This window comes from Lactuca sativa, chromosome 2 (genome assembly GCF_002870075.4).
Source record: "Lactuca sativa cultivar Salinas chromosome 2, Lsat_Salinas_v11, whole genome shotgun sequence".
Classification (NCBI taxonomy): Eukaryota; Viridiplantae; Streptophyta; class Magnoliopsida; order Asterales; family Asteraceae; genus Lactuca; species Lactuca sativa.
In genome coordinates, this window is record NC_056624.2 from 124,774,454 (window position 1) to 124,788,866 (window position 14,413).

Below are 14,413 nucleotides of genomic sequence, written 5' to 3' on the forward strand. Positions count from 1 at the left end.
ACTGGTCCGCCCGCACCCGGCCTTCAGTCCACCTGGTCCACTCTCTGAGTCTACAGTATGACTGGACCGCCCGCACCGGGCCTTCAGTCTATCTGGCCCATTCTCCGAGCCTCGACACGTCTGGACCTCCCTCTTGGGGCCTTCAGCCTATTCGGACCGCTCGTCGGGCCTTCGGCCTGACTAGGTGCCCTCCTGGGCCTGCAGTCTATTCGGTCTGCCTTGGGTATGTTGGCCTACAGCACGAAGCAGGACCCGCCTCAACCCAACCCCCATACTAATTAAACAATCATGTGCACATAAAGATCATACGCTAGCATGTATATAACAGATAATCATATCGATCTAACAGATCACTAACAAAACAACCATCCTATAACCACAATATCGACCTAACCGGTCAATAATATAACATCATCCTATATACTAGGATGCAGATCTAGCAGATCAATAAACATATCAAGCAAATACCCAGATACATATCCGATAAGGGCCGACCTTTGTGCCTTAGACCCTGTTGATATAGTGAGGATAACTCACCTTGCAATGCCGGACTGAACCACAAAATCACGCTCTCGAAACACTGTCCCAAACTCCAACACCTATAACCATCAATGATCCAATTCATAAATACCCGCTTACCAATTATCCTTAAAAGTCAAACTGGTCAACCCTTGGTCAAAGTCAAAGTTAACGGTCAAGGTCAATAGTCCATGTTGACCTCAACTCGTCGAGTACCCTTAGCTACTCACCGAGTTCCTTGCATAACTCGCCAACTTGCCGAGTCACTAGAGTGACTCGTCGAGTTCCCAAGGTTTGCGGTCGTAAATTCCTTGGCCGACTTGTCGAGTCTTCCTTGCAACTCGCCTAGTTCATACATGTCCAAAGGTTGGGAAAACCCTAGCCGACTCGCCAAATCACTCGTCTGACTCGCTGAGTCCACAAAAATCTTCATCGGAGTCACCGAGTTGAGCATGCAACTCGCCGAGTCCCTTCAGTCCTTCATCCATATAGAAGCTTCTTCGTGAAACCAAGACTCCAAACTGTAGATCTAGGCTCCTAGGGTGTTGTTATCACGTAAAGTTGCTAACTTTACGTGCATGCAAGGCTTTATGGAACTAAAACACTCATAACTAGCATTAAGAGAAGGTTTTGTACATGAAGGAGGGTCAAAGTTTCATAAAGCTTGAGGCTTTCTGTCCACAAAGCCTAGGGGAGTCAAGATCTGAAACTTTGCCCTTGTGACAAGCTCAAACCCGAAAATGACTATGTCTTGCCCTAGAAATGACCATTTTCTTCCACAAATAGGAGATCTAAGCAATGAAAAGTAAAGATGGTAGCTTTATACCTTAATCTTGATGCCACAATACTGGAAATGCTGGATCTACATGCTCTTTCTTGTCCCAAGCTCTCAACTCTTCAAGAAATGCTCCAATACATTCTCTTTTGGTCTCACACACTCAAGAATAGAGACTAGCTGGCTATTAGGGTTTCTTTAGACGTGAAGGTGACAAGGGAGGCTGGGAAGGAAAGTTAAGGACCTTTAAAAAGGGTGCAAAACCCCATAATTAGGGTTTTATCGTTCAGCTCCTACTCGTCGGGTCTCTTCTTGGACTCGGCGAGTAGGTCACTTAAACACGTGGACCTACCCGCTGCTACTCGGCGAGTCAGGAAACTAACTCGTCGAGTAGACCTTGAAATAATGAGAAATAATAACCACAAATTGATACTCGGGAATCGGGGCGTTACAGAAAAAATTAAGCATTTTTTTTACTAAATTGTTTTCGAAAACAATACCACCACGCCACCACGGATCATTGTCTAAGGGGTTGTTTGTTTACCATTTAATGAATCTTAAAAAAAGCAGATTTGAACAGGTTTAGATTGTTTGTTTACCTCTTCATAAAGGACCCGAAAAAGAAAAACACATGATTCAGTCAGATGTAAAAGCCCATTTAAAAGACACTTTTCTTTGTCTTACCCTAACCTAAACTTGTTCCTCTCTTTCTCATCTCCCACCTTCGCATCTTTAAAATCGACGCTCCTATCATCCATATAACATCGACGCCGTCCTTACATAGTCTGCCGACGTCACACACTGCCATCACATATCACACCACCTTCACACAGCTCGTCGACATCATCTCGTATATACACCTTCAAGTTTCACCCGCAGTACCACGTTCATAACCATTTTTATTGTGTCGTGTGCTCTAAGCCATGAAGTTGAATCATGTAAAGCATTTACCCATGTCAAAGCTTGAGAAGTTCTAAAAAAATTTCCAAAATGATACTTAATATAGATGTACTTACGCAATCTACTCGATACAAAAAACGGGTCTAAGACATCCAAATCAAAAAACTATGCCCAAACTACATTCGACCTCAACGAGATTTCACCAAAAGAACCACTTTGATGACGGATTGGGAGGGATGAAAAGAGGCGAGCTACATTGTCTTTAGGTAAAAACGTGTTGGAACCAAACGAGCTCCATATTTTTAAAGAAAACTTTAACGAACATCTTCAATCGCAAAAACTAAAGACCGAGTTTAAAAAGGAAACTAAGCGTGAACAACAAACATTATTTCATGAATAAGTCTCAACTAATATGTAGGTTTTGAAGATATCGACCTATGATCTTGAGGGTGAAGACATGAAAAGATGTTAGTGGAGAAAAGACAATTCATGAAAAAATGTTACAAAAAATTATAATATTAGTTCTTTATTTGTTATGTATTTTTATTTAAGTTTATTAAGAAATTTTTAATTTGCCAGACTAACCTAATTGGTAGAGGGTAATACTTCTGGGGTAGAAGCCTAAGATTCGAACATGGATAAAGAGATTCTTACTAACGACATAATCTGCCGTCTAAAAAAACAATTACTTTTAATTATTTTTATTTTCAATGATCGTTATTTTTATTAAATAAATTAAAAAGTGAAAACAATACAATGACGTGGAATGATAAGTACTTCCTTATAGATTGTGAGGATGTGACCTAGCATACCCTATAACATTATCTTATTAGATAACGGTGATGAAAAAAATCTTAAACCAAGAGCGCAAAATTTACATACGTTTTTGTTTGTAAAATATGCAATTTGTGTTTTGTATCATTTGGTTGATACAAGGAAATAAGTAATAGACCCATTATTTGAATATCAAGGAAATTCTAGATCAGTTATTTCCGAAAGGAATAGACCAAATATTTGAATATCAAGGAAACATATACAACACAACATCTTTTATGTTATTGCATTGTATATGTTTCGTTTTATTACAAATTTCGGATTTAATTTTTTGGATTTTGGGCATGTTTTTGTTAGGAATATGTTCTTTTTGTCTGCAGTATATTTAGTTTTTCTAGTTGGCGTTGTTCATGTTAAATTGAAGTCAGCACGTTCGGTTATTTTATGATTATCTTTCGACAACAATTTCAATAATATTTTCCAATTTAAACCTTTATTGTACTTTATCTTCATTAAAATGCTACCAAAATTTCGTTTCATGTTTAGGTGGTGAAAATTGAAAAAAAAAACACGGAACTGAAGCTAGAATCATCAAAGAGCAATTAGCAAAATAAAATCGATCAGTTTTCAACGATATAATAAAATCATTAAAAAAAAAAATTTAAAACACAAATAAAAAGTTGGTCTAGGCAAAATTTCATTTTCCATTTATTAATAAAAGATGTGGAATGAGAATCATTTTTTTTTTATTTCTTATTTCTTTAGTGTTAAACTATAGAAATGAAATTCTATTTTTCTGAAATAAGCAATGTTATCCTCCTTAATAAATGAACGTTTTTTTGCCACATGTCAATCTCTTATAAGTTTTGACACTTGTCATTTTGTGGTAATTTTGAAATAAATATTATCCATTTGTTAATTTTTGGTTTGTTTCAATTTTTAAAATTAAGTCATATACTTATAAATGTAAAGTATTATATATATATATATATATATATATATATATATATATATATATATATATATATATATATATATATATATATATATAGGGGATAGAGAATATACATCACAACCCCACCTAAACTTAAATACTAAACCTCTAAAATATGTCGTTTTAACATGCTAAATATACCCGGTTTGGTTTCACTTGGTAAATATATCATTCTCCATAACATTTATTTCTTTCATTATCGTTTTATCATCTCCGTTTTCTTTCCTCAATTATCGTTTATTACTTCATCCAAGTGAACATTACTAAACCCTAAACCTAAACCTAAACCCTAAACACTAAAGCTAAACCCTAAACCCTAAACCCTAAACCCTAACCCTAAACCCTAAACCTTAACCCTAAACCCTAAACATAAACCTAAACCCTAAACCCTAAGCCCTAAACTCTAAACCCTAAACCCTATTGTGTCGATCTTGAATTTACATCTTGAAATATTAATCGTGAATCCATTAACCGTAATCTTTATATAGTAAAACAATGTATTTTCAAGAGGTTTAGTATCTAAGCTTAGGTTGGGCTGTAATGTATATTCCCTTTTCCCATACATACATACGTATATATATATATATATATATATATATATATATATATATATATATATATATATATATATATATATATATATATATATATATATATATGGAAAAGTTCAATAGAGAACCATAATTATGGGTTCTTCAAGGAACCAAATCTTTTTTTCAATTTCTAGAGCTTATTCTTTCTCGAAAAAAAAAATCTAAAAATATCTAAATTCATATATTAACATTGTGAATGTGAAAAATATTTTTCGGATTCACCGTATGAATCTGGATTCCCATTGTGAATTTGACGTAAAAAAAAAATTTGAATTTTATATCATTGGAAAAAAGATAAAAAATTATGAATTTATGTATTTTTAGTTTTTTTTTGATAAAAAATAAGTTTTTAAAGTTGAAAAAAAATTGGTTCCTTGGTTAATTATGGTTCTTTATTGAACCTCACCTATATATATATATATATATATATATATATATATATATATATATATATATATATATATATATATATATATATATATATTAAATTGCAATAAATACGTTTCTTTTTTTTTATTTATTTTTAAGTTGTACATTAAAAAATATTTTTTGCTTACATTTTAATGTTTAATGATTTTTTAAATCAACTCGAGTAATACATGAGTCTCACACTTAGTAATTTAGTAATTATTATGAGAAGCATTTTAACAGGTTATTTTTTACTGTAACTTTTGGGCCAATACAGTAATTTATCTATGTTATACAAATTTCTATTCCAGACTTTACTTTTGTCTTCAAAATTATTTATAACCAACGAAGCATTCTCGAACACGGATAATGTTTTCCACGCACACTCAAATGCAACAATGATAAAAACGTCGCAACAGTTTTATAAAATATCTATATTTCACAACACATGTTACAACTGAGATTGAAGAAAGGAATTTGAGAGAGAAATTCTTCAATATTCTTCATTTTTCATTTTACTGAATTGAATCAATACAAAGCATAAATTCTAATATGTACAGACTATCAAACTAACTGAACAAATAACTGAAATTACATAAATGCCCTTCTTCTAACTAACTGCATAACTAATTCTAACTAATCAGTTAGTTAACACCCCCCCTCAAGCTTAGGACCATTAAGTAGACCAAGCTTGGATGTAGCTTCAAGATATCGAGAACCTGAAACTTGTTTTGTAAGAACATCTGCCAATTGTTCATTTGTATCAACATGAGATAGACGTATTAAACCTTCTTGAACCTTGTTACGGACGAAGTGGCAATCGATTTCAATGTGTTTTGTACGTTCATGAAATACAGGATTATTGGCAATATAGATAGCAGCCATATTGTCACATTTAAGGGGTATAGGAGTAATATCTGTAATTCCTAATTCATCAAGAAGACGACTCAACCAGGAAAGTTCAGCAGTGACTCGTCGCATTGATCGGTACTCAGCTTCTGCAGAAGATAAGGATATAGTTGATTGCTTCTTTGATTTCCATGAAATTGGAGATCCACCAAACAGAATATAGTATCCACTAACTGATTTTCGAGTAATGGGACATGCTGCCCAATCCGAGTCACAAAAAGCATCCAACTTGAAATCTTTGTTATCATTAAAATACAAAGCTTGTGAAATAGTACCTTTGATGTATTTGAGAACATGAATAGCAGCAGAATAATGTTTTTGAGAAGGTGCCTGATTAAATTGACTTAAATGTTGTACAGAGAAGGCTAAGTCAGGACGAGTATGCAACAAGAAATTGAGTTTACCAATAAGCTGTCGGTAAATTGTTGCATCTGGAAGTGGATTGTCCATGTTTGGAAGTAATTTCACTTGAGGAGGAAGAGGACTTGAAACTGGTGTAGCATCATCTAAATCATAATCGTGAAGTAGTTGTTTGATGAACTTGGTTTGATGTATCATCATGCCATGATCAAGTTTATTAAACTCAATTCCAAGAAAGAAATGTAAAAGACCTAAGTCTTTAATCTTGAATTTATGATGTAAAAATTCTTTTAAGCATTGTATCTCTCCAATGTCATCACCCGTAACAAGTATATCATCAACATAGATTGCAACGATTGTAATTGAAGAAGAGGATTTCTTTAAGAAAAGAGAATAATCATTAGGAGAATGAAAATACCCTTTAGAACGTAATGCAGTGGAGAGTTTAGCATACCACTGTCTAGAGGCTTGTCTTAACCCATAAAGAGATTTTTTGAGTTTGCAAACGAGTGAAGGAGAGGAAGAAGCCTCATGACCAGGTGGTAAACGCATATATACCTCTTCATGTAATTCACCATGTAAAAACGCGTTATTAACATCAAATTGATGTATATTCCAATTCCTTTTGACTGCAATAGCAACAAGACTCCGAACAGTGGTGAATTTAACCACAGGAGAAAAGGTTTCATGAAAGTCTATTCCATGTCTTTGAGTGAACCCTTTGGCTACTAAACGAGCCTTATACCTCTCTATAGTTCCATCAGATTTTTGTTTGATCTTATATACCCATCTACAAGTTATAGCCTTTTTTCCTTTAGGAAGTTTAACAACATCCCATGTCCCATTTTCTTGTAATGCATTCAATTCATTCTGCATTGCTTGTTCCCACTCTGGTATGCCCTTTGCTTGATGATAAAAGGCTGGCTCATTGATGATAGTTCCCACATTAAAAACATATGAATTATGCGAAACCATATTACAACTTGTATATTCGTGATAATTGTTGATGCAAAAATTTGTAATGGTGTGAGGACAATTAAGATCAGAACTAATAGCAGCATTGCACACATAATCATGAAGATGTGCAGGAGGAATATGAACTCTAGAGGACCTTCTGAGCTGTATGGAAGGTTCAGGGGTATTTTGGGAATTGAGTGTAGAAGAAGGATTTGAAGGTTGAGTGGGAACAAAATTGTGAATAGAATCATTGGAAACATGATTCTCTGGTTGAATATTGGGAATGTAGGAGGGTGTTGGGTTAAATGACTCAACAGATTTGAGAGCATGTAATGGAAATATATGTTCAAAAAACTTGATATCTCGAGAGACATGTATTTTGTGAGTGACAAGATTTAAAACTTTGTATGCTTTCTGACCAAAAGGATAGCCAAGGAATACGCAAGGGTGAGCTTTAGGCATGAATTTGTCTCTACCAATTGGAGTAGAAGAAACAAAACACAAACATCCAAAAGCTTTTAACAGTTGCATATCAGGTGGAGTACCATATAAAACTTCGAATGGTGTTCTGTTTTGTAGAAGTTTAGACGAGGTTCTATTAATTATATGAACAGCAGTTTTGACACATTCTCCCCAATATGGAACTCCTATTCCTGATTGAAAAAATAAAGCTCTAGCCACCTCTAAAATGTGACGATGCTTCCTCTCAACAAGCCCATTTTGTTGAGGTGTGTGTGGTGTTGATTTTTGATGAATGATCCCTTGTTTCGTGAAATAAGCAACCCCATCATTGCTTGATCCAAGTTCTTTGGCATTATCACTTCTGATGCATTTGATGATTTTGTGAAATTGGGTTTTGACAAGATTGACAAATGCTTGAATTATAGAGAAGGCATAACTCTTGTTTGTCAACAAATGAATCCAAGTGTGTCGTGTATAATCATCAACAATAGTAACAAAGTATTTGTAACCATCATATGTGTTATGTTTATGAGGACCCCAGACATCAATATGTATAAGATCAAAAGAAGCCTTGGAAGTTGAAATGCTATGTGGAAAAGACAATCTTGTTTGTTTTGCTTGAGCACAAGTTAAACAAGATGTAATAACATCATTATCATACTTCATAGGTAAATGTAAGAAATGTTTGAGTTTATCAATAGAAACATGTCCCAAACGTTTATGCCACAACATAACATTCGAATAAGAAGAATTATGGATTACATGAGAAATTGAAGACAAAGGAGAATTGAATACAGAAGTGAAAACGGAAAAACCGTAAGAAAGATTTTGTTTAAGAACATGATACTCAAACACATAAAGATCATTTATTCTTTTTCCAATGACTCCAAGAGCTAATCTACTCTTCAATAAGGGGTCCTGCATGAGACATGTCTCATCAGTAAACAAAACAAATGTTTTCAACTGTGATGTGAGTTTGGGGATTGACACAAGATTATATTTGAATGATGGAACATACAATACATTTTTGAGAATGATTGATGCATGAATTTGAACATCACCATAGTGTGTAATGAACAAAGAATGACCATTAGGAAGCCCAATCGAATGTGGCTGTGTGAAAGGAATTAAAGATAAGAAAAGTTCAGAATTAGAACACATATGATCAGTAGCACCTGTGTCTATGATGAATGAAAGATGTGGTGTAAGAAATGCAGATGACTTGGACACATTAGCTACAAAGTGAGCATAGGAAAAATCATTACCATCAGATGTCATTGCTTCTTGAAGAATAGAAGAATTTGCTTGACTGGATGATGGCACATTATGTTGTGAAAGTAACTGCAAAAGTTGATTGTACTATTCTTGAGAAATTGCAGAAGAAGCATCAGAAGTAGCGATTTGAACAACAGACTTTGGCTCATCTTTCTTTGTCTTCGTAAACTTAAAATTGGATGGAAAACCAATTAGTCGATAACATTGAGATTTGGAATGCCCTGTCTTCTTACAATGAGTGCAAACTAACGATTTCTTGGAGAAATTAGAAGAAGAATTGTGTGAAACGTTCATTGCAATTGTGTCATGATTGATGTTAGTAGGAATAGTGATTTCTCTCTGTCTTTCTTCTTGAACAATCATAGAATAAACAGTTGAGATATTCGGCAGAGGTTTCATCATTAGGATTTGACCACGAAGAACTTTATAAGTATCATTCAATCCCATTAGTAATTGAATCAATCGTTGTTCATCAAGGTATTTAGCAATACCTGTAGCAGCAGCGCATGTACATGAAGGAATGTTTTGAACAAGACGAAGTTCATCCCAGATTTTACTCAATTTGGTGAAGTAAGTTGAAAAATCGTCGGATCCTTGAGACAGAGAGTAAAGTTGTTGTTGAATTTGATAGATCTGAGCACCATCTGCTTGTTCATATCGGTGATTAAGTTCTTTCCAGATGTCATAAGCAGTTGGGAGAAAAATAAGACTATCAGCAATATTACGATGTAATGAATTGAGTATCCAACTGATAACCATGGAGTTTACTCTCGACCAATTTGCAAATAATGGAGAATTATTAGGAGGCTTCAATGTTGTGCCATCAACAAATGTAATTTTGTTTTTTTGCAGATAAAGCAATCGTCATGGAACGTTTCCAGGCAGAAAATCCGACACCATTGAAAACATTAGAAACAAGAGCATTACTTGGATTATCGGAAGAACCAAGGTAGAATGGATTTGAAATATCAATAACATGAGATTGAGATGAGGAATTAACAGATTGAGACATTTCGTTTGAAATTGAACTGAACAGATCGATGAAGAAGAAAGCAATTGAAGAAAAACAGAGTGAATGCGGAAGATCGAATCGAATTACCGCTCTGATACCATGTTACAACTGAGATTGAAGAAAGGAATTTGAGAGAGAAATTCTTCAATATTCTTCATTTTTCATTTTACTGAATTGAATCAATACAAAGCATAAATTCTAATATGTACAGACTATCAAACTAACTGAACAAATAACTAAAATTACATAAATGCCCTTCTTCTAACTAACTGCATAACTAATTCTAACTAATCAGTTAGTTAACAACACATAATAAAAATAAAAAAAAATACTTCGAACGATTAATAAGATGCAGTTGATGAATTTAGAAATACTATTGATTGACTCGACACGTAATCAAACTGGACAATGTATTTTGTCCCAAGGTTTATCGTTTTATAGCCCGTTAGTATATTTTAAGGATAATATCAAATGCTATCCAACAAATTATGAATTTTTATTAATTTTTATTTGTAGTTTAGGTCTTTAATTGATGAATGATTTGTTAAAAAAGGTATATCCCATTTATTTCCCAGTTTCACTAATTATTTTTTGGAAAAATAAAACAGGAACAATATAAGTTAATAACAATAATAATAATAATAAGATTTATGAAAATATATTAAAAAGAACATGGACTCCATGTCAATGCCACTTAACATGTTTTGCTGATCAAAGATGGTAAAATTTAAAAGTTATACAAAATGTTTTTTTTTTTTTTTCAAGAAAGAAAATACATATATTACAACGGGTGGTTGCACTCTCATCCTGGTTTTTGCATGGAAGAATCACCGAGGGCGTTTTAGTAATTAACCGTGTCTTTGATCGCATCAAGTATCTACACCCACGATCCAAGTACATCAATAACAATTACCAAAGTCAAAAAAAAAAAAAAAGACAAAAGACAATTCTAACCTTGTTCTTGTTAGGCATATAGAATGGCTCAAAAACAAGAGGAAATGGAGTGTCCAAACCACACACTCTAGCAACAGGTGCTTCCAACTACAAAAAAAACAAGTATCCATTTTTTTTTAATTATAAAAATAAAAAAAAATTCAATGTTTGGTTTTAAAATTATATAAAATATATTGTCTAATTAAGTAACTTACTCTCAAGAAACAACGTTCAACAATTGATGCAGAGATTTCAGCACCAAATCCACCTGTAACTGGAGCTTCATGACTAATCTATAAATTTAAAAAAATAAAAAATTTGTATATTCATTATTCAACAATCAACATTTTTTTTATATAAAAAATATAAATCTTTTACCAATAATCTTCCTGTTTTCCTCACTGAAGCTTCCACTGTTTCTTTGTCCCATGGAATTAATGTTTTTAAATCTATAAGTTCACAAGAGATTCCTTCCTGTAAAAATTTAAAAAATGAAAAGAGAATTAAAAAATTGTTTGTTGCAACATAAGGGTAAAATGGTCATTTACTCTTGTTCAGACAATTGATCCGGTCTAGAAAAGAAACAACCAATTAGTTTAGCACTACTTAAAATCAGAAAAAAAAAAACAACGTTGAATAAAATCGTCCCTTTTCATTAATAATTTATTTTTTTGTTCAAAAAAAAAAAAAAATCTTGCCTTTTCAGCATCAACACAAGCTTGTTCCATGATGGCAAGCTGAGCGCCCCAACCAACTAGGGTTATGTCACTACCTTCTCGAATAACCTAATTTTCCAAAAAAAAAAAAAATTAAATTTCCAAAAGGGTAAATTTGGAAATTCATAAATATAATTAATTACCTCAGCTTCTGATAAAGGTAACATGTAATCCCCTTCCGGAACCTCTTCTACAGCTAATCGGTATAGCCACTAAACTTCCAAAAAATTATAAAAACTTTACTTCACATGAATAAAAATACAAATTAAAATAAATAAATAAATAAATAAATAAATAAAATTATAAAGCAATGAATGACCTTCGGTTCAAAAAACACAACAGGATTTGGTTCACGTATACTTGATAACAACAATCCTTTTGCTTCCTTTGGGCTTCGAGGTATAACAACCTATGAGAAAAATTTTCGTAAGAAATTCTTTATAAGGGTAAAATGGTCAAATGTTCGAGTACCTTAAGACCAGGAACATGGCAAAAGAAAGCTTCGGGAGATTGTGAGTGATAATGGCCTCCATGTCCCACAGCTCCATATGGTGTTCTTATTGTTAAACCTAATAACCCACAAATAATCAATTTTGATAATCGAAAAAAAAAAGGAAAAAGGAAAGTTTTTTTTTTTCTTTTTTTGATAATTTTGGTTACCTCCGCAATTAAATTCGTTACCACTTCGATATCTGAATTTAGCAGCTTCATTGACAATCTACAAAAAATGTTGAAAGATTTGGATGTGAATCTGTGAGAAATTAGCATAGTGGAGAATAAAGAATTCAAAGATACATGCCTGATCAAAAGCAGGAAAAATGTAATCTGCGAATTGGATTTCTGCTATAGCTCGATTCCCCTGTTACAAAATCATTATATTATATAATTATATAATATAATATAACTGTATGAAAAGATGCAAAAAAGGATTTTGGAGTAGAAAATTTTAAGGAACTAACCATTGCTGCTAGACCTATTCCAAATCCAACAATCCCCTGTTGTAAATAACAAATTGGTTTAAATTTGAAAAGTAAACGATTTGAAGAGCAGGAAACCATGAATAACTTGTATCGGAATAATGGAGAGATTTGAAACGAAAGAATCTTGGAGAAATGAGAGATTTTTTATTGATATTTGATAGAGTTACCTGTTCGCATAGAGGGGTGTTGAAAACCCTATGTTTGCCAAATTGATCAGCCAATCCAGTTGTGCAACGGAAGACGCCACCAAAACCCACATCTTCCCCAAATATATAAGAACTGTGATTCCAAATGTGAACTTTTAGTTCCCAATTTAGCTTAATTTGTTATGATGTGGTAATAGAAATGAAAAATCAGTTAAGAATCCATGCTAATTTTACGATTCCATTCGGAAGAGGGGATTCTATTAAACCTACACGGCCCACATGTGGAGAATCAGAAATAGGAATCGAGTAATCAGACAAAAATGATCATGAAACAAAATCGGAAAAAGGAAGGAATAATATATCCGGATTCAGACGTAGAGTATTATAATCAAAGGAGGTAGCAAAAGTGAAAAAGGTACCGAGGATCAGAATCTAAAGCTATTTGAAGTGCTTGATTGATTGCAGTGTAAAGGTTTATAGATTTCCCCGTTCCAGTTCCTGGTTGTTGCACCTGACCATCAACAGAACCCAAAACGGCGGAAGACGAAGATAATCGTCTGAGAGGAGAAGAATTGTTGATGAATACGGAACCTAATCGCTTAAATCTCCGGAGATTTGTAGCCATCTTCTTCTTCTTCGTATTCTTCTTTTTCTTCTGGGTGTGTTTGATAATTGATAACAAACAGATGACTAAATCTATGGAGGTTGAAGCAATCAGTTCTATTTGTTGGTTTTCTCCGGTATGGGAAGCCGAACTACTACGATTCCTTTAAGACTATGTACATGTGAAATGGAAAGTCAACGGAAGGGAACTCCAGATAAATGTATGCTTTAATTACAAGATCTTTATAAATAATTGAGGATACAAGTCGGATATTCAAAAAAATAACATGTTTTTGTTAGATGATTGTAAATGATTTCTGAGTAAGTATATAAATTTAGCATAGGTAGGATAAAAAAATAAAATAAAATTACATGAATCTTCATCATTTATTGTTTCATACACATATCAAATATGTTATTAAATATATCCCATGTCAATATTTGATTTGATAAAAGTGTCTCTAATACTTTGAAAGGGTTAAGCATAGGTAGGATAAAAAAATAAAATAAAATTACATGAATCTTCATCGTTTGTTGTTTCATATAGATAAAAAAAAATGTTGGGTTTTTATATTCAAAAGTTAACTAGGACTATCGTTAAAAATTACAAGTTTAGTTTGTTACAACATAAAATGATTAGAATGCTACTTAAAAAAACAATTATTTTTTAATGTTTGATTAAATTATTAAATGAAATTAAATAATCTAATTTATGTAAATGAGTTATTCAAATAAAATAATCATTTTGTTTTTTTTTTTTTTCGAAAAATAACCATCTTCTTTTTGGAATGTCTAATTTAATATTATTGTTTATATTCTACAGTTTTTTTTTTTGTAAATTTTTTAAAAGGATGCTTCATTCGGAATGCTTCTTTCCGAGTTTGATCTTAATTATGGAGTTAATGTTTGTTGTTTTTTCTAACTTTTTTTTTTGAAAAAATATTCACACTTATGTCTAAAATATTCAACGTCATCGTTTTTCAATAAAATATTTAATTATGTGCATTAATATCATATATTTTCACATTCACTATGTTTATTTAATTTTTTTTATTAGATTTAAGCAAAGACAATTTTTTTTCCTCGAAATTTCGAAA

The 14,413-nt window shown here is 32.7% G+C and overlaps 2 protein-coding genes across 2 annotated transcripts; both read right to left on the reverse strand.

The window, feature by feature from the left end:
• Positions 1-9,010: 9,010 nt before the first annotated feature.
• On the reverse strand, positions 9,011-9,938 carry LOC111898673 (uncharacterized). Its single transcript, XM_023894568.2, has 2 exons — positions 9,834-9,938; positions 9,011-9,733 (listed from the first exon to the last, which is right to left on the reverse strand). The coding sequence occupies exons 1-2, from the start codon at positions 9,936-9,938 to the stop codon at positions 9,011-9,013; spliced, it is 828 nt and encodes a 275-aa protein (XP_023750336.2).
• Positions 9,939-10,574: 636 nt separating this feature from the next.
• LOC111898616 (2-oxoisovalerate dehydrogenase subunit beta 1, mitochondrial) lies at positions 10,575-13,519 on the reverse strand. Its single transcript, XM_023894514.3, has 13 exons — positions 13,133-13,519; positions 12,735-12,846; positions 12,547-12,582; positions 12,387-12,446; positions 12,248-12,305; positions 12,059-12,156; positions 11,907-11,996; positions 11,731-11,799; positions 11,570-11,656; positions 11,250-11,345; positions 11,087-11,164; positions 10,893-10,979; positions 10,575-10,815 (listed from the first exon to the last, which is right to left on the reverse strand). Exons 1-13 carry the CDS (start codon positions 13,336-13,338, stop codon positions 10,780-10,782), a joined length of 1,113 nt encoding a protein of 370 aa, XP_023750282.1. The 5' UTR covers positions 13,339-13,519; the 3' UTR covers positions 10,575-10,779.
• Between the last annotated feature and the right edge of the window lie 894 nt (positions 13,520-14,413).